At 47.8% G+C, this 26,297-nt stretch overlaps 1 protein-coding gene and 1 pseudogene across 2 annotated transcripts in view; both read right to left on the bottom strand.

The window, feature by feature from the left end:
* LOC113625355 (mitochondrial import inner membrane translocase subunit TIM14 pseudogene) overlaps positions 1 to 12,879 on the bottom strand; it is a 35,992-nt pseudogene extending 23,113 nt beyond the window's left edge.
* A 473-nt stretch (positions 12,880 to 13,352) lies between these two features.
* Positions 13,353 to 26,297, bottom strand: part of NRP2 (neuropilin 2) — a 113,462-nt gene continuing 100,517 nt past the window's right edge. For both annotated transcript variants that reach the window (XM_027123368.1, XM_027123376.1), the window contains exons 16-17: positions 18,905 to 18,955; positions 13,353 to 16,881 (exon numbers count right to left, since the gene is read on the bottom strand). In XM_027123368.1, the coding sequence (XP_026979169.1) occupies positions 16,577 to 16,881; positions 18,905 to 18,955 (356 nt within the window). In that variant the 3' untranslated portion in view covers positions 13,353 to 16,576. The remainder of the gene's footprint in view (positions 16,882 to 18,904; positions 18,956 to 26,297) is intronic.

Here is a 26,297-nt window from a genome sequence, read left to right on the forward strand (position 1 = left end):
AAGGTACACATGTATATATCGATACACTTCTCTCACAGAGATACTTGGTTCCTGGTGTCCTAGGCAATTCAGAAGGGGAAAAGTTCCCAAGGGAATGTTGGGGTTTGGTCTGACTTTCATACTACTTCTCCAGCCAATTTGAATTGAGTCCTGGAGTCTTCTTTTCTCAGTTAAGGAATGCCCACATCTGCCTCTGGTCTTGACCTTCTGTGACTCTGGGTTATTGATTTATTGGTACTCTTGGAAGTAATTCCTCATCACTCCTCTTAACTACCTCAACCTCTTACATCACTTGGAGAGCTTGTGGAAAGTCTTGAGAGAGTTGTTCCCAAGAGCTGTCAAGTTGTCAAAATTTAAGAAATGTTTCCAAGAAAAAGGGGGTGCAGTCCATACCGAGCACTACTGTGGGCCTTAAACAGTGGTGAACCTAGTAGGTAGCCCTTACTTCCAAATTGGCTCTATTGTGTTCTGGACAGAGGAAGATTCTGTTGGTAAAACAGCTGAGAAGAACGATTCCATTTTATTTCAATATTATATAGATCATTGACATTAAAATTGGGGCTTCCTCCTATGTGGTTAATGATGAAGAGTGTGGGCTTTGGGGCCAGAATGTCCTTGTTCCAGTCTGGCTCCATCCTTTCTTCACAGGGTAATACTGGGCAAGTTACTTTTCCTCTTCGGACTTCAGTTTCCTTATCCATAGAATGAGAAAAATAGTAGGACCTGCCTTGAGGGGAATCATGAGGATTAAATGAATAATTCCTTCAGTACATTGTAGATACCCAATCTGTGCAAACGATTATGATTGTCTGTAGTTCGGGAGTATTCCACATTCTGCTTCCATTTCTCCGGGTTGCACCATTCTGGAGACACGTGAAGATGTCTTTTTTTTTTTTTTTAACATCTTTATTGGAGTATAATTGCTTTGCAATGTTGTGTTTAGTTTCTGCTGTATAACAAAGTGAATCAGCTATATGTATACCTATATCCCCATATCCCTCCCTCTTGCATCTCCCTCCCACCCTCCCTATCCCACCCCTCTAGGTGGTCACAAAGCACCGAGCTGATCTCCCTGTGCTCTGCGGCTGCTTCCCACTAGCTATCTATTTTACATAAGGTGTCTTTTTAAACTTGGAACATGTTGTTATTACTGATGACTACCATTATTACTGATACATTCATGCAACCCATGCATTTAAAGAGATCTGGAGTCCCTCTGCTCACAAGAATAGCACTTATTACCCTACAAGCCAGCTGTGAAAGTAGCCACTGGCTCATGTGCCTGAGGCCTAGTGACATTCAGGAGGCTGAAGAGAGCCTCACAGATCACGGAGGGAGATAACATGTTTCACTTTATTTGGCTTCTTAGAAATCTAAGTCCAGTGGCAAGCGCGTGAATGGTGAGAAAGAGGACAGTTGTGGCTTCAGTCAGATGCCTCTGTTCTCTGAGCTTCTTCCCATCCCCAGGACCTCCACGTAGCAACATGGAATCACTGAGAAATGTGAATGGGAACCCATGTATTGCTTAGAGTCTGCGTGCGGTTCTTTACAGCCCTGAGGACTTTTATAAATTATTTCATTTTTTTAAATTTTATTTTTATTTTTTATTATTTTTTTGCCCTACTCAGGCCTCTCACTGTTGTGGCCTCTCCCATTGCGGAGCACAGGCTCCGGACGCGCAGGCTCAGCGGCCATGGTTCACGGGCCCAGCCGCTCCGCGGCATGTGGGATCCTCCCGGACCGGGGCACGAACCCGTGTCCCCTGCATCGGCAGGCGGACTCTCAACCACTGTGCCACCAGGGAAGCCCTCATTTTTTGACTTGGTAACTCGGCTCACACATTAAAAAGTATAAATAGGCATAGAGTGGAAATTCTCCTTCCTCCTTCTTCATTCCTACTAGTTCTCACCACCTCCATAAGTAAACCTCATTATTTATTTCTTATGCAACATTTCAGGTTTACTGCAGGTAGCATCCCAGCATGATTGGCTTCATGGGTGTGGAGAGCGAATGTGCCGCCGTCACACAGGGCCCCAGGGGCGGGAGGGCCCTGCGCTTGGCTAATGTCTGCTCTTGCGCTGTTGAAATTCTTAAATTTTGAACCCCCTCAATTTCATTTCTCACTGGACCCTGCAACTTATAGAGCCTGTCCCACGTGCTAGACATGGTTCTTCACTTTGCTTTTTTGCTTAACTATAGATCTTTTTTTTTTTTTTCTTTTTTTCCCCAGCTTGCAGGATCTTAGTTCCCTGACCAGGGATTGAACCCGGGCCCTCGGCAGTGAAAGTGCAGAGTCCTAACCACTGAACTGCCAGGGAACTCCTAAGATCTTAAAGATCTTTTCACATTTATATATAAAGAATTTTCCTCTTCCTCCACCTCCTTCTTCTTATGGTTGCCCAGTGGTCTATCTGTGAGGATTTAAAAAACTATATACCTGGTTACTTTAGAAAACCCCTTAGGGATCCCAATCCCAATTTTCCAGTTCTTTGATGCTTCCAAACTTGGGAGAGAAAAAAAGATTTGTTGAGAGAAGTACCAGAGAATCTTCCCTCTGGCTGGGTCCCTCACTCCGCCTGCATGGTTTAGAAGCCCTCAGAAGCACCTCTCATTTCTTTACCAGTTTCCTGGCCAGCAGTGTCCCCACCCCCATGGCTCCTTCCCTGTGACCCCCTCCCTACTTTACCTTTCAACTCCCAGTTACTGAAATGCTTGATGACAAGGCATCATCTGGACTCCATCAGTCAAAGCAAACTACTTCTATCTTTGCCTCTATCTGGTACTCTTTGTCGCGGTGTGCGGGCTTCCCGTTGCGGTGGCTTCTCTTGTTGCGGAGCACGGGCTGTAGGTACGAAGGCTTCAGTAGTTGTGGCACACGGGCTCAGTAGTTGTGGAGCATGGACTCAGTTGCTCCACAGCATGTGGGATCTTCCCGGACCAAGGCTCGAACCCGTGTCCCCTGCATTGGCAGGCAGATTCTTAACCACTGCACCACTAGGGAAGTCCCAGAGACCCACTTTTAAAACTCCCCTTCCATTCCTTCTCTATTTCTCCTAATCATCATTTCTGGATAAATCTATGGTCATGGCTCAACAATTTGCCTGCTTTTGAGAAGACAGCCTAGGCCCTTGGTCCTCAGGAATCTCCCAATGGTGAGAAGGCACCAGAGTAATGTCCTGAAACTCATAACTTATTTTGAAGCAGCCAGTAGCTCAGTCTCCATTACAGACCTACATCCCCAAAATCCCCCCTGGTAGTTAGAGGTGCCTGTTCACTCTTTCAGGAAACAGCCCTGCAGAGTCGGAAGTGTACTTCGCCGTAGCCGTTCTGAGCAGCTGTCCCTTTGGAAAGAACAGAGCTTCATATGAAACCCACATTCCTTGAGAGTCTAGTGCTGGGGGCCTTGTACACAAGCACAGGTCCTGCCTGTCACCCGTCCTCTGCCCATGCCTTGGGTTCAGCATCATTGCATCAGACCTAGTTGTTCCCGTGTGAGTGATAAATGATGGGAGCCCTCCTGCAGAGCCCAGAGAGATGCTGCAAACAGAAGCACGTGGTTGCCACTGGGCCCTGACCCTTCCAGCAGCTGGAAGGTGCACCCACTGGTGTGTACTCATGCAGCGCAGACACATAGAAGTGAATGGTGAGGCAGGTGGGTGGGAGAAGGTCCACAGCCTTGTTAAATTCCCGCCTCTGTTCCTCACCAGAGTACCACAAACACCCAACGTCTTACGGCTCCTTGCTTCAATCAAGCCATGCCCTTGGCACCTGAAAGGAAGATGAACTAGATGCTAACAATGCGCTTTTGGAGTCCAATTCCACTGCCAGGGCAAGCTTCCAGGTGCCCTGAGATTCCACCGGGAGAAAGCAAGGCTGCAATTCCAATTAAACGTCACACTGAGTACCTTGGTCTCAGTACACTCTATTTGCTTAGTTTACTTGAAAATTTGATACGAGAAGAGCTGCGGTGGCAAAAAATAATTAAAATAAGAAAGAATGATCTTAAGAGAGAAAGGGAGAAAATGCTAAGAAGCCATAGATGGTTTCTCCTCACACCTGCCAGCAATTAATTAATCACTAATCCGTTCATTATTTTCAACTCTGTCCCCTGGACAAAATAATAAGGTTATTATTTTTAAATGTCTAGTTAAAACATGTTGAAAGACAATCTCTAAAATGGGTTTGGCCAGTGCTAATCACATCTGCCACATGGTTGGGGGACGCTGAAGTGCAGTCTTGGGGCTTTCTGGAACTGGAGGAATCTTTTCTCATCAAAACGCTGCACCTTTAAGGCCTGTTTTCCTCACAGCTCACCATGGGCTACTTCTCACTCCAGGTATCAGTGGGCAAAGGCAGGGTGAGAACAGTCAACAGTGGTCTCTACTGCCTTCCTGCAGGCGGTGGTTGGTGGCAGGGGGCAGGGGTGGGGACGGAGGGATTTTTACTGCAGTCATCCTGGGCTACTGGTTGGAATATCTATATTTATAGCAGTGTTACGGAGGCATAATTTATATACTCTAAAATTCACCCTGCATTCTATTTTAACCCACTGCTGCAATGAACTAAGGGCTGTACCTCCGCTTGGGCTGAGGATGGCTGGATGGAGTTCTGAGAGTTTTGTACATTTCCATCTAGAGCCAAGGCCAGGGTCCATCCCGGAGCCAGCAGCCCACACAGCTGCTCCTCACCCTGTTTCTTTATTACCTACTCGCCCTTCTTTGCTCTTGGCAGGTTAGAATGTTTCCCCAAAGTGATTTACCTGTCAGGACGGTCTGACACTGACTGAGTCCCTTATCTCCTTCCTGTGTCCTCCCAGCTGACAGCCTCGCCCCCAGGTATCAATCAGCGCATCAGCTCCCCACTCCTGGGTGAGCCCGGGGCTGTCAGAGATGCATTCCGACAGGCATCTTCATCAGAACTGCCGCCTGCCCTTCATGGCTTAAAGGGTCTTTCTAAGGCAAACAGGGAGAGGAGGTGCATACACCGTTCCCAGCCAAACTGTCACAGCTTGGGGTGATTCCATGTGTTTTGCACAAATTTGGAGAATCCGGTTTCTAAAAGGCAGCACTGAGGACACTTACCTACATCAGCTGTTCGACCTCCAAATCCCTGGCAGGATGTTGATAGGGGTGGTGACAGCCCCCCCCCCCCCCAAATCAACATGATGTCCTCTTAGCAGGGGCTGCAGTCACAGAGAGTTTTGTGAGTTCTAACGCTGATGCTTTAGAAGAAGGCAAGTGAGCGTATGAGAGAGGGGAGACATCAAGACACCAAATGAACACAGGAATGGAGGGGGGGGGGGTCGAGACGCAGCCCCTAAAGACTCCGTGGGAGATAAAGACACGGGGAGAATGAAACAGAACATCCGTCTAAGCCTGACTTTTGAATGGGCCCCAAATGCAGTGACATTTTCTTTTTTGGCTGCTTTGAAAAAGGAGGAGAGGAGAAAATGTTGACTCTGACATTAAAGATGGATGGGGCTTAGACAAATTGAACAGTTTTGAAGGTTTGCCGAGCGCTGGGGAGACTGAGGGCGGGTCTCCGTGGGGCGCATCTGGGAGAGGCGCGCTCTTTTTTCCTTAACCCAGAGGAAGCTGCATAACGAGATGGCGGCTTTCAGCCCAGGCCCAGGCAGGGAGGTGTAATATTTAACATCGTATGGGCTGGCGGGCGCGCTGGGGCTCCTCTCCCGCTTTAGGTTAACATTTGCAACAGGAATCGGGCAGGGCCTCTGAGTGGTGAGGGGCTTGGCACGGGGGCGAGGCCAAGGTGCTGTTTTCTGGCCTCCTGGGGACGGCACCGGTGGAGACTGTTCCGGGCCTGGCTCTGCATTTGACTTTAAAAGCAGATTCGGGGCTTCTCTGGTGGCGCAGTGGTTGAGAGTCCGCCTGCCAATGCAGGGGACACGGGTTCGTGCCCCGGTCCGGGAGGATCCCACATGCCGCGGAGCGGCTGGGCCCGTGAGCCATGGCCGCTGAGCCTGCGCGTCCGGAGCCTGTGCTCCACAACGGGAGAGGCCACAACAGTGAGAGGCCCGCGTACCGCAAAAAAAAAACAACAAAAAAAGCAGGTTCAGCTGGCTGGCCCCTCTGCATGTGAATGGCATTTTGAAGGAGCAGAAATCTCATTAAAGAAGAACTACTGACCCCTCTGTCTGCATGCTTTTGACTCTCTGCTGACCTTCCGTTTGTGCCCTGTGATTCTTGAACGTGGGAAGTGGTGATTGGAGAAGAGATAGAAAGAGGAACGAGACAATGACGGCCTGTGACACTGACTACCAAGGACTCGAAGGCCACTCCATCTATAATGTCCTCTTGGCTGCCACAAAAGGGAGACTTCTTGTGCCCATCACCCCAGATCGTGTTGATCCAGAGAGGCTCCAAAGCCAGCATGTCTTTTCATCCCAGTCTTCCGCCGTCTCCACTGCGGGTTCTAGGCTGGCGCCCACCACGTCCTACATCTGTCTGTGTTTACATCTGCCTGTATCTAGCTAAGAGCAGCCTCTAAGGAATTTCTCCTCTGATAATCATTCACCAGGAAAGGTTAGAAATACCAGGCAACCTCGGGACCAACAGAGACAAGGCCAGGTACATGGACGGGGAAACACACACATCCAGGATGGAAAGCAAGTGACATGAACAGCTAAAAAAAAAAAAAAAAAGACATTCTGTTTTAATGTCATAGATCGTTGCCAGACTGCAGTGGTCAGAGCTGGTGCGGGCGGCAAGGAAAGAACCTGTTGGGGCATGCAGCTCGAATCTGCTTCAGCTGGCTTCGGCTGCCACCGTGACCCCCTTTTTGATGAGTGTAGCTGAATTAACTCCCCCCTGCCTTTGGGCTCCCCTTCCTCCATGCAACACAAACTGAAATAGTGGGGTGGCAGGCGGTGGCGGTGGGGGGCTGTGTTGGGGAGGGGACTGCAGGGACCTTCCATCTTGTTAATGTAACACTTCCTTATGTGATGGGAGCTGAGAGCAGCCTGTAATGAATTTCTCCTCTAGTAATCATTCACCAGTGCGTCGTGACCTGTGAGTTTCCGCCGTGCGACGCCATTTCCAGACGTTCGCGGTGACTCGTCAGCACCTAGTAAAAATGACTTGGACACGACCCATCTCTTCATGCCGTGCCCTCCCCAGCTGCCTTTAGTCTCAGTTGAGAGCAGGAGTGGGTGGGACCACCTGGAACAGCAGCCGTAGACCCCGCGCTGTGGTCTGATTTCAGGCCCATCTCGCAGGCAGATGAGCGCAGGCGTGCCAAGTCTGTGGGTGCTCTTGTTACACTGAGTCATGTTCTTTGGTCCAAATGGTTCCAAAGTGGCCTTTGCCTTTTACACCTGTTGTTTCTTGCTGCATGATGAGCTGTTTCTTTCATTGAGAAGGCATGGGTGCAAATGATTGTACAATTAGGCATCTGGGCACCCCATGGGTTCTTACCAACTCTGGTGTGAAGAGGCATTGATGGTGGGAGACAAGGCTATCATGTGAGCGTCGCCATCTGCAACTGTAATTCTAGCCACGTGGTCAATTGTAAGAAGGGGTTTATAACCAGCTTTTACTGCATTTGTGGATCATGGTGATTAAACAACAGATGGGAAACCCAACCAAGATTTCTAATCTTCACCTCTTCGCTGATGGAGTGAGCGAGGGCTGAGGGAGTCGCTTCATGGCCTGTGTCTAGGGCTGAGTCTATGATTAGGGCAGGCACCCCCCTGATTTTCTGCACCTGGCTTGTACTCTCATTCTTATCAGACCACAAGCACTGATTTTTGCTTTTGAAAGGATGGTTCCTGAATCCTGGAAATGTTCTAGGAAGCCCATGGTGAACAGGAAGCTTCTCAATTAGGGTTGCCAGAGAAAATACAGGATGCCCAACTACATTCAAATTTTGGATAAACAATAAATACATTTTCAGTTTACGCATGTCCCAAGTATTACATGGGTTTTTTTCTTTGAAGGAAAAGTGCTTTTAAAAAATTGTGGTAAATTTATATAATATAAAATTGACTATTTCAACCCTAAGTACGATTCAGTAGAGTTAAGTTCGTGCACATGCTGTGCAACCGTCACCACCACCCTCCACTTCAAGATCTTATTCAATGTGCCAAATTCTGTACCCATTAAATAATAACACCCCCCTGCCCCAGCCCTTGATAACCTCTAATTTACTTTCTCTTTGAATTTGCCTACTCTTGGTATCTCATATTAGTGTTCCTTTTGTGTTTGGCATAATATTTTCAAAGCTCATCTATGTTGTAACATGTATCAGAATGTCATTCCTTTTTAAGGCTGCATAATATTCCATTGTATGTATGTACCACTTTTTGTCTTTCCATTCATCTGCTGATAGACATTTGGATTGTTTCTACCTTTTGGCTACTGTGAATAATGCTGCTATGAATGTGGGTGAGCAAGTATCTATTTGATTGCCTGCTTTCAATTCTTTTGAGTCTATGTTCCTGGATGTGGAATTGCTGGATCACATGGTAATTCTGTGTTTAACATTTTGAGGACCTGCCGTACCGTTTTCCACAGTGGCTCATGGAATATTTTTATTTGTTATATCTGGCGATTCTCCAACCTTCCAACAGTATTTTAATCTGTATATATTTAACCTAAATTATCACATTGAAACAAGTAGTACCCATCTCCACATGGAACTTGTGGGCATAATCTGTCGTTCAGACTCTAGGAAACTTACTTCCACTATGGTGAAGCACAACAGCAATAAGGAAAAACTGATGCATTTATCTTTTAGTCTGTACAAAATAGGCAGCTTGACGTCTGTCAGAAAGGGGAGTTTATACAAGTCATTCACTCATTCATGCATTCAACAAACATTTTTTGAGCTTGCACAGTAAGAGTCAGGTATGAGTTGGGGGTCCTGATGCAAAGGTGAGTGAGATGCTTCCCCTTGTCCCTCATTTTTGCTGCCGCCAGATTTCCCTCTGCCTCTGAATCTTTGCACCTGCTGGCCCTTCTGCTCGACACGCTCTTCCCTCTGCCCTTTTTTTTTTTTTTTTTTTTTTTGCGGTACACGGACCTCTCACTGTTGTGGCCTCTCCCGTTGCGGAGCACAGGCTCCGGACGCACAGGCTCAGCGGCCATGGCTCACGGGCCCAGCCGCTCTGCGGCATGTAGGATCTTCCTGGACCGGGGCACGAACCCGTGTCCCCTGCATCGGCAGGCGGACTCTCAACCACTGCGCCACCAGGGAAGCCCAGCCTCTGCTCTTCTTTACTCCTCCGACTCACCCAGGGATTTCAGTTCCCATCAGTCGCGATGCTCAGGGGCAGCTTCTCGGAGCCTCTCACACACTCACAGCTCTCTAAACTTCAATTTATAGCTCCCGCCGTGATTGTCATGACAGATTTGTGTGCTTATTGGCTTTACCTATGTCTCTCTCTCTAGATTGTAAGCTCCCTGAAGGCAAGGACCACATCTGTTATGCATATCATTGTCTCCTGGCACCTAGCAAGGCGCATAGGGGGCAGTTAATATAAAACACTTTGATTATATGAATGAATGCATGCATGTATCCTTCCCATAAGAGTTAGTGGGAGATAGACAAGTCAGCATGTCAGTTTCTACGTAAAGAGCTATTAGTGAAGGGCTATGGGACAAAGAGCAATTCTGCTGCAAGGGATTGGACTTGAGCCAGCTCCACAGTAGGATCAAGCCCGAAGATGCGCTCCCAGCCTCTCTGCACAGGAGAGGCATCTGCAAAGCTTCATCCTCACTGCTTTGTACAGCACAGATTCAGACAACCGAAAAGAACTACTCCATCGGCTAGGATGGTAGAGTTTGGGGCTCAAAATTCATTTCACTCAAATGTTCACTATTTTTTTATTATTATTGTTTATTTTTTTTAACATTTTTATTGGAGTATAATTGCTTTACAATGGTGTGTTAGTTGCTGCTGTATGACAAAGTGCATCAGCTATACATATACATACATCCCCATATCTCCTCCCTCTTGCGTCTCCCTCCCACCCTCCCTATCCCACCCCTCTAGGTGGACACAAAGCCCCGAGCTGATCTCCCTGTGCTATGCAGCAGCTTCCCACTAGCCATCCATTTTACTTTTTATAGTATATATAGGTCATCACACCTGGAAAACGCCAGATGTGCATGACTTTCCCAAGGTCACAGACCTAGAGGCAGAACTGAGAACCCTGGGTGCCAAGCTCTGGGGCCAGTGTTCTCCCACCTCCTCAGCATGTCCAAGTTCAAGGGGAGAGGAGCACCGGTGGATTGCAAAACCCTCTAAAGGTTTCTCTGAACTCCCATAGGTTCTGAAATCAGTTGACTGGAAATAGAAATGTGAATGCTCAAGTAGAGGTGAGATGAGGGGGTGGAGGAGGGAGAAAGGTGGAGAAAAAAGGCAAATCCAGAAAGGCCGCCTGCCAGGGCCCTGGAGTCAAGGCTTGGCAATGCAGCAGGGCTGCCGGGGGGCACTCGGCAAGGCTGGGCTTCAGTTCCCAGTGGAGGCAGTCAAGGGCTTGGGGATGGAAGTTTATTAGCAGAGCTGTGCTCCAAACTACGGCAACCTGGCTTTTGACGGTTCTGAGAGGCCTGGGCAGCCACGGAGGCTGCAGCCAGCCCTTTGCAAACAGAACTGCCCAGGTTTCCAGGGGAGGTTTGTTTGAATTAGGGTAGAGGAGGGGCCACGCCTGACCACAGCTGCCCGGGCCTGCTGGGTTGGCGAGGGGCCTGGGCTTTACCTCTCTGCTGGTGCAGGACTTTTCCGGGCACCTCTGTGTGCACGTGGGCGAGGTCGACTCGGGCGGTACCTCTGTGGAGAGAGGGGCCCTGCTCACCTGGCGCCAGTGTGCAGGAGGAGGGATGCGGGACCGCTCACCTGCGGCCAAGGGTCTCTTTCTCTGGCTGCACTTGGAAGCCGGCTGTGACCGAAACAGCGCTCCCCGCACACAAAATTGTCCTATGGGGTTTTCTGGCTGGGAAGAGAGGGGACACAGGCATCATTCTCTGGATAAACTGCAGAAACATTTCCTTAGGAGTTTTGTTTAGCTCAGCCTGCGACTGGATGCTGAAGCCTGTGAGGACTGGAATGGACTCATCTTTTCATGTCTTCTTCACGCCCCGCTCCCCACCTCCATCACCACCACTAACGCTGCAGGGGCAAAAGCGCCTCGGCACCAGATGGGTCCTGTTTCCCTCAAGGATGGGCCTGTTCCAGCTTCATTTCACTGCCTTCCCTGAGGATTCTATAAACATTTCCAGAAGGATGCAGATAAGGGGGGGAAAAAAAGATCGTATGTAAACCTTAGATGGCTAGAGACCAGGAGATCTTAGATTATGAGGGCTTTAAAAATATCCACAAACTCAACTAAAGGAAAGTAGGAATTTGCTTTCATTTTCACCTCTGTAATTGTCGTGAGGGTCAGTAAAACGATAGAAGCAGGCAACTCAGGAGACACGTGATAGCATAAAGATCACAAGAGGGGCTGAGAGGGAAGCCCCATATGAATGGGGTGACCTTACTGGCCAGTGAGGAATGGGGACGGGGTGCACTTGAGGGCTGCCTTTTCTGTAAATTAAGGAAGGCCAACGAGTGATGCAAGGTAGCACGTCCTCACTGCCTTAGAGAATCTTACCTGCCTCTCCGATCTCGACACCCTTCCCCCCGCCCCGCCGTTGATCATGCTTCCTCTTTCATTGCTCTCCTTTGTGGTCATAGGGACACCGCAGACTCTTTCCCAAAGCGGGATCTCTATATGCTGTCCCTTCAATTGGGAAAAGTTGTCCCAGCTACTTTGCTTAGCTGACTTCCTTATCTTTTCAGGTTTTAGCTTAAACATCACCTACTCAGGGAGGTCTTCCTTGATCAATCGTTTACAGGGAGTGACCCTGGTAATTCTTTTTTAAAAAAGTTTCCAAGAGATATATTGTATTGATATTATATCAGATTCATTAGGTTTCATTATGATAAGTGTTGTCAACTATAAAACGGGTAAGTTGTATTTAATTTATTAACCCAAATCCTGTAACATCAGTAATAAATAGCCATGTTTTGCAAATATGAACTCAAGTGACACAAATATTATACCTTTAATATCTAGTAATTCTCTGTCAGAGCTACGTGTTTATTGCCTTCATTGAATTTACCATAAGCAATCCTTACCTTTTGTGCTTGGCTGTCTGCTTTCCGTCCACTTCACTGGAGTATAAGCTCCAAGAGCTTACAAAATCGGGAAGTGCTCAAAAACATTTTTTGAATACACGATTGAACCAAATGTGAACAGAGCTTCCGGATGGGGACGAATTCGGCTCTGGTTCACAGCTTTGAGTCTCCCGTGTGTGGGGTAGTGGGAAGTTCATAGTAAGGCTTTTCCTTCCTCATCCTCTGGAAACTTGTACTACCTAAGAGTGTACTTGACCTCCTTTAGTTTTCTCTGGCCAAAGTCTAGTTTGTTTTGCATTCAACAACCCATAGGTGAGAAGGTCCCTAATCATTTTGTGAAGCCAGGCTACTTCTCCTTTCTCCTAGACCAGAGGTTCTTAAACTTGAAGGTGCATAAGAACCCCCTTGGAGGGCTTGTTAAAATGTAAATGTCTAGGTCCTCCTCCCAGAGTTTTTGATTCAGTAGATGTGGAGTGGAGTCCGAGAATGTACACCTCTGACAAGTTCCCAAGTGAGGCTGATGCCGCAAGTCCAGGGACCACACTTTGAGAAGCAATGTTATTGAAATTACCAGAGATATTGACAAGCAAACGTTTGAGCAGGAAGGCAGCGGCAGAGTCAAAAATTGCAAGGGACTGGCGATGTCTACGGAGGAGGAATGTTTGTAGGGATCACAGCCTCGGAAATCTACCAGGCAAGGCTTTGAGCTAAAGTAGCCCACCTGGCCAGGTAGTCCATTACCCATCTACATCATATTTTCACCTTATAAAAAGCCACTAGGGCTTCCCTGGTGGCGCAGTGGTTGAGAGTCTGCCTGCCGATGCAGGGGACACAGGTTCGTGCCCCGGTCCGGGAAGATCCCACATGCCGTGGAGCAGCGAGGCCCGTGAGCCATGGCCGCTGAGCCTGCGCGTCCGGAGCCTGTGCTCTGCAACGGGAGAGGTCACGGCGGTGAGAGGCCCGCGTACCGCAAAAAAAAAAAAAAAAAAAAAGCCAGCTAGCCAATCTACCTACTAACTTCACATAAAAGTGCTGAGAAACATTGTCCCAAGAGAATGACCAACCATCCTGATATGGCTGGGACTGAGGGGTTTCCCGGGACACGGGACTTTCACTGCTAAAACCCAGGAACGTCTCAGGCAAACTGGGATGATTTGGTCACCCAGAACCCAAGTCTCTTTGTCTCCAATAAAGAAACACGCAGAAGAATATCTCTGGTATAATGTTTATTTAAATAGTAATCTTAAAAAGGCTTTATACAAATCATATAAACACAGTTTGACATGGTGGTTTATTTTCTACATTGACGAATCACAGTAGAAGCTCTCAAGTTCCCTTGGTCTGGCTCAGCCAGCGAATGGTCAAATACCTTTAACTGCAAACCTCGGAAAAGTTAACCTTCTGTGTGACAGTTTAACTTTTTCCCTTGTTTTCTTGCCATTCATGCTCATTCCTCGGACCCTCATCCCTGTCAACTCCCCACTTCCACCTAAGAGAGGAAGCAGCCCTGTGGCCCTGCTGACCGCCTAGTCCGGGTGAGCGTGGAGGTAATGTGTCATTCAGTACAAGGCAAAAAAGGAGATCAGTACTGTGTGTAGGTTTCCCAAAGGGAAGGACTCAAGGAGAGGGGTCAGCTAGCCTACTTGCAGATAGAGACAACAAATGCACCGGGGTGTCCCCTGGTCAGGTTATAATCAGACCCCACTGTCCTTCTGTCTTCCAGCAGACCAGCCTCCAGTGCTGGTGAGGTATCTACACGTAGCCCTGGATGCCCTGCTTTTGTTCAGCATTTAGAGCCCACGCGGGGCCTCAAACCAGCCAATGGTGAGTATGGAGACAGGACTTTAGACGAATGCAGGTCGAGTTGTACATAACTTACAGGTGAACTGCAGGCTAGAGGCGGGGCTGGTCTTTGGGGAGTTGTACAATGGCCCAAGGGACATGAGAGGGCCAGGACCTCCGGCGTCGGCTTTGTGTGTGCGTGTGCGTGTGTGTGCGTATGTGTGTGTGTGTGTGTGTGTGTGTGTGTGTGTGTGTGTGACTGCTCCACGCCGCATGTGGGATCTGAGTTCCCCGACCAGGGGTTGAATCCGCGCCCCCTGCTGTGGAAGTGCCGAGTCTTAACCACTGGACCGCAAGGGAAGTACCCCTCACCCCACCCCGTGTTGGCTTTTGAACTCTCTTCTTCTGCAGGCTAACTCCGGAACCCCCTGGGCTTGCTAGCTTCCTGAACACTGAGTTACACGGAAAGCCGAAGAGGAAGGTGGGCTAATTAAGATCTTGCTTCTGCCGCACGCCCAGCTCAGGGGGGCCCTGAAGCTAAGTCCTTGGGCTTGACAGCTTTACTTTTCACCTCTAACTACCACTGTGCCAATGAGTGCCAAGATCAGCGGTGACTCTCGGGCCCTAGGTCAATGTCACAACAACATCACTGAGTCCCACGTGACCATTCACATACACAGTAGATACAGAGAACTCAAGGGCTGGCAAAGACACACACACATATGAATAAATAGCTGTTGGCATGAACTCTCCCTCTCTGCATACAGAACCACCTGAACTAGCACTTCCATAAGTTATCATGTAAAGGAACCAGCCAGGTGAACCTTCCCCTTTCACCTGGGTATGAGACAAATGAAATTGTGGGTGACCATAGCAGCAAAAATGGTCCGACAGTTTAACCACTGAAAAGCAATAGGCTGGGCATACTGTCTGGGTTTCAAATGTATTTCCAGCACGCAGGCAATCCTTAGGCGTTACTACAAAGTCAAGATTTGGATCCTGACGTGGACAATCTTATCCTTCACACGGTTTCATGCGATTCTGGATGCCTCCCCTTCTAGAGCAGTTGAGAGTCATCTAGGGCTATGACTAGCACTCGGGTGGCAGGGCTTACTCCATCAGGAGGATCAGCTATGCGGGGGAAACTGGGCGTGGAGCCGCTGGGTCAGGGAGGAGGAACAGAGGAATGCCTTAGCTTGTATGGTATTCACTGATTTCTACGTAGAAGGAAAATACGTTTTCTTCATTTTCTTTCAAGGCACTTAATAAAAAAATACATAAATGTGTTTGTGTGTGTGTGTGTGTGTGTGTGTGTGTGTGTGTGTGTGTGTGTGTAAGAACATAGGTCTCTCTGGGGTTGAAGCAGAATTAGCATTTTGGTCCGTAGTGCTTGCAGACTTCTGGTCACAACCAGCTCACGGACATCCTAGTTCTGATGCTTCTGAAAGGTTGAGGTGGTGGCTGTCATCCCAAGGAGAAGTCAGTGTTTACCAGCCTGTCGGAGAGACGGATTTATCACAACGTCTCTTACGGTCCTCTCAGCCTTTGCATAATCCCAGAGGATGGACTTGTTTTGCTCTTTCCACTGTTCTCCTTTCCGGCCAGTGGTCGCCAGTTACATCTCACTGATGGAGAAACATACTAGTAGCCTATATTTCCCCAGCCCCATCTCAGAGAATATCAGATAATGCTGTTTCCTGGGGCTTAGAGACCTGACACATGAGTGCATGTGTGTATATGTGTGCGTGCTTGTGTGTGTGTGCGTATGGTGCATGTGTGTATGTGTGCATGTGTGTATGTTTAGAAGAACAAGGAGGAAGGAAAAGGAAAAGCAAAACCACCCCCAGAGGCCCCACAAAGTAGCCTCACAGCCACAAATTCTGGGTCTAGATTGAATGAATGGCTCCTATTCACAAAGCACTTTAAGGCTTGTCCGCTTCTAACACGGAGGCGCGTCTATGGATTTTGACGTGTGAAGTTTCCTTTCTGGTTTGTTTTAAATCTCATGTAAGAAAGAGCTGTTCATGCTGACCCTCAAATGGCAATTTTCCCCTGGATAAAAAAAGTTAAAGGCAACAACATCCTACTGAAATGCTAGGACTGGAAACGGCAGCTTGTCAAGTTGGCTGGCAGAAGCTATACCACAGCAAATCCCGGAAGTCATAAGACGATCAGAGGATGGGCTAAACTGAACGGCTTTGTTTTGGAATTTGTTTTTCTAGAGATGGAAAGTCTGAAAAGACCCTTTGCTTTCCAAGTGTTGATTAGAAAGAGAAAGCAGAGACTATTGATCCCTGCTCTGCTCTATACTGGAAAAGTCATTCTCTTCTGCCTCTTGAGTTGCTCATAGACCAAAGAAATATAATAATAACAAACTCACAAACAAAATAGAACTGTGACCCCCAAAGAGATGAGCTCCTGTCTTTATCCCAGCAATGATTCAGCCACGTGGTCCTAGGTGGGTCACAACCCCCTGAAAGGCTGCATCTCCCCTCCTCCCTCGACTTGCCTGTCTGTTCTGTCCACACCTTCAGTATTCTGGATCGGTTGGATCAAGATTATGGCATTCAGTTTCCAAAGGAAAAAAAATTGTCATCTTCACTAGCCCCTCTTGCTGGAATGAGACGTCAGATGCGATTTGGGTGCAAATCCGTCAGGCCTCTGAGCAGCATTTCTGGTGGTTCATCTTGACCTTGTGCTTGAGGCCATCGTAGAGCTCAAAGTTGTAGTTCTCCAGCGTGGTGCAGCTGCGGGAGCTCAGGCCTGAATAGGAACACGTGCAGTAGAGCAGCAGCCCTGCACACGTGGCCCCCAGGAGGACGCCCAGCGAACTCATGGCGATGATGGTAATGAGGATGGGATCCAGGGTGTAGAGCCAGCTCTTTTCTTTGTCAGCCAGAGGAGCCCCAGACCCGGAGGTAGGGGAAGAAGAGTTGCTCCAGTCCACCTCGTACTCATCTAGGACATAAAGGACACGAGAGACTGAATGCACTGCTTCTTTCAGGGTGAAATAACTGAGGCTCCCCCAGCCTGGTTCAGAGGTTCTTCAGAGCCCAGGACTAAGCTGTAGACTCTTGGAGCTACATGGCTTGGCTTCAAAGCCCAGGCCTGCCTCATCCTAGCTCTGTAACCTTGGGCAAGTTATTTAACTTCTCTTTGCCTCAGTTCTCTCGTCTGTGAAATAGCGTTACTAATAACCTCACTGGCTTGTTAGGAGGTTTAAATGAATTAATATTTGCAAAGTGCTCGGTGACCAGCACATAGTAAGTATGGTCTAAGGATTAGATACTTAAAGAATCTGATTCACATTAGGTAAGCTCAGATTTTCACAGAAGCTTCAGGGAGCCCTTGGAGCGCCTGGGGCGGCCCTGTGTTCTGGGCACCCTTCTTTCTCTGCCTCCTCGTCCCGACTTCCAACTGCTTCAGTTTAAATCAAAGAACAGGCTGAGGCTATTTTCACACAATGAGTTTCCCAAGCTAGCATTCCTGGCCATCCAAGCAGCAGATTTTTTTGAGCCACCAGACCTCTCGACCTAAATCTTAACCTTACTGCTACGTACCTATCCCCACCCCAGAATCAGATGTGGAATTCTAACCCCTTACTTCAGAATGTGACCTTACTTGGAGATAGGGGTTTTATGGAAGGAATCAAGTTAAAATGAGGTCCTTAGCGTGGGCCCTAATCCAGTATGACTGGTGTCCTTATAAAAAAGGGAAATTTGGAGACATAGATTTCTGTTGTTGAAGTCACCCAGTTTGTGATACTTTGTTATGGCCACCCCAGCAAACTCATATACTTATATTTCTATAGTGTGGCCAAGGCATGACCATATTCATGGAGAATTTTGTGGGATTTCCTAATAATCCCATGAAGAAGGCAGGGTGATATTATAATTTTAAAAAATAGATGAGGAAACAGAGGTTTTAAGAGATGAAGTGAGTAGGTACCACGAGTTCCCAGAGTTAACGAGCAGTTAAACTAGGAGTATAAATCAGGTTTTCTCCATCCACATCCTTTACTCTTTCCACCCCATCTTAGGGCTTCTGCTGCTTGATCTATTGCAGCCTCTCTGTGAAGGCCAGTTGTGCAGTTTTGCCCATAATAGGAACGTTAGACCGGGCTTTGCAGGGAGAGTCTGCAATCAGTTAACAAGGTGCTGTTTGGGTTAGTCACTCTGTTTCTATAGCTACACTTGAAGTGTTTGATTAAGGTCAGGTTTAAAACAGCTGCTCTATAAACTGCCCTTCTTAAAGGCATCAATCTTGGTCTAAAGCTGTTCTTTGAGGGGAACCTTGGTGATCTCTCTTGGGGATCAACTCTGGCACTCAGAGACTCCCAGAGAGACCTGCGTTGCTCTGAGTCGAGGGAAGGTATTCCATCTGCGTGTTTGCTCAGTGCCCTTCCAGTCAGGACTCTTGCTTCAGCCTTATGAAGTATGTGTATTTGAAGTAGGAAAATCGAGCTTGGAATAAATATGATAACATGAGATGGGCAGTGTGGACAAGAAACCTAATTCCTGCAACAAGCCCCAACTCGGAGTCATGGACAGTGTGAGAAGGGTTCCTGAAAGCCATGGAATTGGAAACCACAGCAGGCCTGAGAGAATATTCACAGTGACGCTCATTCACTCGGCCCTTTTTGGAAGGAGGTCAGTGGGTTCAAGCAGAGACATGTGTAGAGAAGCCCGGCTTTCACTTCTAAAGGGCTTATTCAGATTTGAAGCTCATCAGTGTCGAAAGTTGCCCAAAGTAGAAGACCTGTTTCCGATTGGGCAGAGGGAACTCAATAAACTTTCTAAATTGCTAAATTTGACCTTGAGAGAGCAATTGATAGTTTCTTCACTCCTCTCTGGATTCATTTTCACTTACATTCCTGGCCGATAGTTCTAAATTCTGGCCCTCCAATACCCCGGACATTATTTTTGTTTTTATAGCCAAACTTGACTGTCATGATTATCTTCTAAATCACAGCAGTACTCACCATCAATTTCATCCTCGTAGCCCTCCCTCCCATGTATTTCCGGGATGTCCACTATAAGAGAAGAGAAAACAAAACAAATCAAGTTATAACAAGTTCTGTTGCCGCGGCTAAAAGGCAGAGATGTTACCTTGCTGAGATGACTCCCCAGCACTGCAGGCAGCTGGAGTCACTTTCTGCTTCCAGGTCAGTTATCATGTACATTACTGGATTCTTTCCCCTTCAAATGATTTGTCTTTACTTCCAATGATAACCAGAAGAACAGAAACAATAAGAAAGGCCTCTAGCGCCAAGTAAATGCTCCCGTGTGTCTTTATAGTGACTGTTGTTTACAAGCGACGTAGGTCTAAGGCACCTTCAGTGGCCTCTCATGTCCGTCATCAGTTGCCATGACTGCGACGTTCATCTGAGATAGCAAACTGCCCCTCCTCATATGCGTGCATCTAAGCGGGCACAAAGTATGAGTCTTTCTCCTCTGGATTTCAAATAAATGTAAAGTAATTTAAGGAAATCACATTTCATCATTACATGCTTTAATGTAGAACTAGAACTGGAAAGAATGTTGTAACGCCTGTCCACCTCCACGTCTGTGCTAATATCCCTTCTCTTTTCTCCCCAGTCTATTTTTCCCATTGGCTTTCTTCACGGTGTAGAATAGATCAAACATGGGCATCCAATCTGACTCACCCAGGCTTGAACAGAGCTAAGTTAATTTACTCTGAATTTTCTCCAGTATTATCACTGTCTATCTTTTTCTTTTTTTATGATAATCTTTTGGGGAATGGGGAGGATTATTCAGGTCTCTATTCACCATGTTGTCCATCTTACAGAAATCACAGCCAATGGAAACTACCTGTCTAAAATGGTAAAACACTAAAAAAGAAAATCAAATATGTGGTGAAGAAAAGGGTCTTATCATTTTTTCCTGTCTCACAAGTTAATTATACCTGTGTCTGCTGTCAGGTCAAAATGGCTCCAGTGAATGTATGTGGCCCTTCAGGAGTTTCAACCCCAAGTCAGGTGAACTACCTCAATGTCAGCACTATAAATTTATATTAAAAAAATCAAGGCTTAACACAAACCCCAAATTCCAAACAGCTAGAGTATCAAACAAGAGGAATACAAGAACTTCAGACCAGCCTGAACTTCTCCCTCATCTGCACAACACCTCGGGGAAGATCTACTTGACTGTGACCTGAACTGAGGACCAATCCATCACTGCCATACCTGACATTCAGTCTTTCCCTGGAGACAGTGGTTTTCATCATGTTCGAAGTCTTCTTCATTCCTGGCCAAAGTGCTAAAGCACATTCTCATCCTTTTGGTCGCCAGTAAGGGATGCGGAAAACCACTTGCTAAGACCCTACTTGAAAAGATGGTTGCCACGTGGCACCAATCCTCCAAAAATCCAGCCTGTTCCTGGCATGTTTATAGCACAACTGGTACCTGCAGGCCATGACAGCTTCCCCACCTCAATGCCCAGCCCCTGTGTTATTCTCCAGGACTCTACAACGCAGGCTGTGTCCTTGGAATGAAGATGTAAAAATGAATCAACAAGAGGCAGGTGGTGTCTGTCATAGGGATCAAATCTGGCTTGTGGAAATCAACCTGGAGTTGTTTTTTTTTTTTAACCTTCTGAGAAAAAAAAACACGGAAGAAAACCATCACATTTCCAACAATTAATCATTTTTATGGGATGCTCATATGTCAACATCTTCACGGTTAAAAGATGCAGAACATTGGATAAGAATATGTGGATTAGCCCAGGACGAAAACTGCGGGGCTCCTGCCAGTGACTTTTGGGCCTAATCCTGTTCTTGCTTTTAGGGATTCAGTCTTTGCCAAGGATGTGACAAATTCTTGGAGGCTAGAACGCCACCTTGCTCCATCTCACACCCTCAGGGAAGAACTCTTAAGACACTATTGATCATGGGCTGGAAAGGAGTAGATGTGGCATTGATCTCAGTGAAAAACGGGTAAGAGGATGGTAATGACTATGAGAACATTTTGTCCCAGGAGATCACAGCCTCTTGGCTCTGTGAGCAGAGGACTGGATGAGATGACCTCCCAAGAATAGGTCCATTTTTAAGGTTCTATGAAATTGATTGCCCAGATGTGGCTGAGATTTCTGCCCCTGGAGGATCAAAGCCTACTTCAGGTGAAGAACACTTTAGAGGCTCGACTTGGCTTTTTGCATAATCACTGCTCCCAGGAGTTTGGGTGAGTGGGAAGGGATCAAAAAAAGGATAAGTTAATCAACATTTTCAAAAGAGCATCTGTTCACGAAGCCTTAAAGAAAGAATGACACACTGGGGAAAACCCCAGTAAAGGGAACATTTGTACAAAAAGCAATTTACTTTGATAGCAATTTTCTCTAGTCCCCTTGCTAATATTCTTGATATCTGTGTTTGATTAAGAGCTTTCTTTCTCAGAAGCCTCTTTGCCCTGCACGGGTCACTTTCCTTTTCTGTTGAGCCCAGGAGGTAAGCCTCAGCCTGTTTCCTCAGGATGCTGGCAGGGAGGGTGGATGTCCACCGGGTCCCTGTAGTTCTAGTGAAAAAAAGGCAAGGGCGGGTTGGACGGAGAAGGGGTGACCCAGGAGCTCAAGGCAAAGAGTGGAGGAGGCAGCACCTCCCTGGGAAGGGGACATGACAGCCACAGGATGGAGACCTGGCTGGGGAAGTGAGGTAGATGGCAAAAGACTGTGGAGACCAGGGACGTGGAATTAAATTTTTGTTTTTAATGAGGAAAAACTTGGAGAGGACCTTCCAGGACTCTGTTTTACTAGGTGGGTGTGTTTGTGAATGGGAGACGGATGAGGGAGAATGGAAGGAGCCCCACCTTTAAGAGAACACAGATCAGGAACATGGATCTTCCCACCCACACAGACTTCCACTTTCAACCTTCGTCCTCACATGACCCTGTTTCCTTCTGGGCACCTGCTTGGATTTCAACTCAGATCCGTCTGACTCCAAAATCTGAATTCCGACACTCAGTATTGTATCAGGGCCAGAGGACACCCTCTCCCCTCGACTCCCGCAGGTGTGCACTCGGGCAAACCCCCATTATCATCCCTAACCCATCCCAAGGGTGCGCCCTGTCTCCATCCTAGTGGGCTGGATACACAGCCCCTGGCTGTTTGCCTGCGTTGCTGGCTCACCACTTGGATGGGAACTCACGGAGACTTCTCATGAACGTGAGGATGCCGTGATCTGAAATTTGGGACTTCACATTTTTCCATGATCCCCAGACAGGGAAGGCTGATTTACATTGTTCTCCAAATGGCAGTTTTCACTTACTGACTAACCAACCGATCAACCAACCCTCACTTATTAAGAGGGTTGACTACGTGCCCAGAAACCACACGGAGGAGTTTGGGAAAGGAAGATGTACGGGACCCGGTGTCCACGATCGAGGCCCTTCAGTGTGATTGGGAAGCAAGGACTCACCCATGCCAAAATAGCATAAAAGAAAGTGGGGGTGGGGCTTCCCTGGTGGCGCAGTGGTTGAGAGTCCGCCTGCCGAGGCAGGGGACACGGGTTCGTGCCCCGGTCCGGGAAGATCCCACATGCCGCGGAGCGGCTGGGCCCGTGAGCCATGGCCGCTGAGCCTGCGCGTCCGGAGCCTGTGCTCCGCAACGGGAGGGGCCGCAACAGTGAGAGGCCCGCGTACCGCAAAAAAAAAAAAAAAAGCGGGGTGCTGTGGAGGGGACTCTAAGTGCTGACGAGTCTGGGGCAGGGATTGGGCAGATGAGGCTGTGCCAAGGCAGGGAAAAAATGTGGGAGGGAGGAGGAGACAGCTTTGGAATGGAGGCTGCTGCGAGGGATGGCGATGGCCTCAAGCCCGGCACCCGAGCCTGTTTACTCGCACACTGATCTCTTGGTTTGGGGCTTGTATTCATTTTTATCAGATCCACTGAGGCATTCAGAGATTGCCCTGCCCGCTCACAAGTCAAATATTCTCCAGCACCCTTGTCAGTACACTGCAACCCTACAGCACAAATGGGGAACAGCCACACCCAGCCATGAGCTCTGCCTCCTCTAAAAAGAGGTGATTCTCCCAGAAGGGTCTGGAGCACTGCCTGGCACTGTAAGATCACACATGCCATGCAAGAGAAATGCCCCAGACACTCCAACCTGTAAACGGAAAATTCCCCCTGAGTGTGGTTGAGGTCTAAAACAGGAATGCCCTCTCTCATTTAGAGTTTCCTTCCCACCCTCTCTCTCTCTTCACACACACACACACACACACACACACACACACACTTTATCTTTTCTCTCTCCCTTATTTTCTTCTCTTTTTTTCTCTTAAATTAGGGTCCTTTGGGGTTAGTTTGCTTTTCTGCAGTTACAGAAAAATTTCGACCTTCCCTTTCACCACATCTCCTATGCCGTGGCTGCTGTGAGTATATTTTCATTGACATTGTTCTGTTTACTTTCTACATCAAAAAAAAAAAGAGCCTCACAAGATAGTTAAGAGAGTGAGGAGTGTACCCCAAACCACTGGCTACTTTTAGATAAATGATTTAAGACCATCCGTCCCTGGATCGCTGGCACACCCATCAGGACACCAACGCATGCTGGCTTTCTCTGAAGAGTCCCTTCCAGGCCAACTGCGAGCAGTGGCTTGAGAGGCCTGGTGGAAGCTGATGACAGGCTGGCCATCCAGAATGTGTAGCGGACACACTCTAAGGCCGGTACCCGAAGGGGAGCAGCACGGAATATGGAGGAGCGCTAGACTGGGAGCAGGCTTCCTCCTTCTCCCCTGAGCTCTGCCACTTCGCCCAGGTGTGAGAGCCGGGACGAGTCTCTGAGCCTCCCTGGGTCTCAGCTTGCTCCTCTGTAAAGTAAGCACTGATGTTCCTTCCTGCTTGAGAACTCATCTTTACAGGAAGAAAATGAGAAAGCTCTGATGGCCCTTCTGCTGAGGCTTCCCTGAAAAGGGCGGCTAGCTGTAGACAAGGCAACTTCAACAGAAAAGGGCTCGCCACCCGTCTTCTGTCCTCTTCTGGAGGTGGTCACACCTGAAGGCATCCACCTTAAGGTGCCCGTGGAAGGAGAAGACCATGCACAGGACAGGTGAAAGGAAGCCATGAGGCTCCATGTTTTCCATACTTGCTTGTTTAGCTTGCTAAGTCCTGCTAAGGGGCAACTGAGGAACTGACAGAGCTAGTAAATGGTTCCCCAAGTTTGAAGCCTCCACCTGAGCTGAGGCAGGGCTGACAAGACCTGGTGAGAAGCCAGTTAACCCACACGTGCACTCAACCCACCAAACTGCAACCAGCCTTTAAAGCAAGGATTGAAGAGATGCCTACAGAGGAAATCACTGAAACCATTCACTTTCAAGGATACCAGGGGTCATCGCGTCTTCTTCAAGGAGGAAGAAATTGAGGAAGGAGGGTAGAAAAATGCAGTAAGTCATTGAAGAGCTCGGCAGTAGAACGGAGAGTCAGCCACCTTTTCGACACCTTGTTCGGGGCTGTGATTTATTTGGGATTAGCTCTTGGCCACTTAGAGCCCTTGTTGAGTTTGATTCCAAGTTCCCGAACCCCCCGAGCCAACTAAATCACACTGGACCTCTCAGAGGGGAGTAGCCTTCAGAAAATTCTCTCAGTCACTTTGTTCTGATCCCAGCAGGAGACACAACACTGTGATCTCAATAAGTGAGAACTCATGAAGGACTAGCAGATATTTCTTGGCCCTTCAACGTGTTTAATTCAGTGTAATATTTAGTATTGGCTGAAGGTTCCTACTCCCTACCACACTTTATTTCCCTAATTCAGTTTGTTCATCCCCTGTTGCTAGAAGGAGCCAAAAGTTCAGATGTAGATCGAACGTTTGCCAAAGCTCCTCCATTAGAGTCAGGCTACATGAGAGCCATTCATCCCGTGCTGGGTTTGGCTTGAGTTTAGAAACACCACCAGAAGATCCTCTATCGTGGGTTTTTTATCTCTTGGGCTATAGCCAAATCTATGCAAAGTCATGGAAAAAAGTATATATTTTTTTAAGTTTTCAAATGGTTTCAAGCTGGAAAAGAAAAGGGGGCTCGGTTTGTGATACCAGAAGACTTTGAACATGATTTTCTATTATTTTTCGTTGAATAATCAGGAGGAAACACTAAAAAGAATTGGAAATACTGACTGCAAATGAGAAGGCCGTGAAATGACCTAATAACACTTCCAAGTGCAGAGGCAGATGAGCAGCTGAGGCCAGAATGGCTCCACTGAGCCCCAACGATGGCGTGAAAATAAGAAAAAGGAGACGCCACAGAAATGTGTAGTTATAAACATAGGCTTCATGATTGTGCAGGCTGGAAAAAACCAGTAAGGCTGAGGGAGGAAAATTCTGGAATCTTTGCTTTGCTCTAGGTCTTTGAGAAATCAGAGATATTCTCCATTACTGTAAGTGGGTATGTCCACAAGAAAGAGGGCCTTCTTTTGTTGGCTACCTTCTCTGAGGGTATGAAGGTGGGGAAAAGAAAAGTTCGGAGAAAAGTGTCCCCCTTCCACTGCGTTCTTGATTCTTTTTCTGAGATGTTAGGAAAAAAGTCTCATATCTTCACATTTCAGGGAGTTGGCCAATAGGCGTTAACATTTCTCCTCTCCTCCAGTCCCAAGGTTCAAGAAGTGCATAAATGGAAACACTGCACAGGTGGAGAGGTTTGGTATTACCTGGGACAAGTGAAAGGATGGAGGAGAAACAAAACTGCATGCACTTCCAATGTGAAAAGCAATGTCTTCTTAAAGATTGTCCCTCTATGTTGTAGGTCTTCGGGAAAAAACTCTCTACACACATGTATCTCACCAAGAGAGTTTGCTTTACTTAAAAGTTGGGCTCTTCTGAACACAAGGATCCATGACCTTGTGATAAGATTTTAGGGCTTCCAAAGAGGTACCTCTCTCTGCCCATTCAAGAGATGATTTCCCCCAAAAGTTTGCTGGTGGCTGAGAACTGTGGCTATAACACAAGAGAGTAATTCCTCCGACCTTAGGTTTGGTCTCCTGTAAAAATGCAGCTACTTGGAGGAAGCAAGCAATGAAGCCTCTGTGTTGGGAATCTGACGGGCTCTTCTGGCAGGAGGCCTTGGTGGAGAAAGTGCAGGAATGCCAGAGAGAAGAAAAGGAGCCACCGAGAGAGGGGGCAGCTGCAGAAAGGGGAGGGTCGAGGTTGAAGATGAACCACACCCGACCCAGAGGTAGATAGGGAGGTGGAAACGGGTCCTTCTTGGGGAAAGAGGAGGGGACGGTGGCCCTGTGAGGGGTTCAGAGCCCGGAAATGATGACGGCGGTGAGAGCTCAGGGCTTCCCGTGGACGCCATTCCCGACCTCGCGATCCTGGTGTGCGGTTGGCCGAGGTGATGAGGCACCTTGGGGGCTCCTTTGACGACCCACGTCAGC

Source organism: Aethalodelphis obliquidens, unplaced genomic scaffold, assembly GCF_003676395.1.
Source record: "Aethalodelphis obliquidens isolate GAN/ISIS:26980383/991018 unplaced genomic scaffold, ASM367639v1 scaffold2, whole genome shotgun sequence".
Taxonomy (NCBI): domain Eukaryota; kingdom Metazoa; phylum Chordata; class Mammalia; order Artiodactyla; family Delphinidae; genus Aethalodelphis; species Aethalodelphis obliquidens.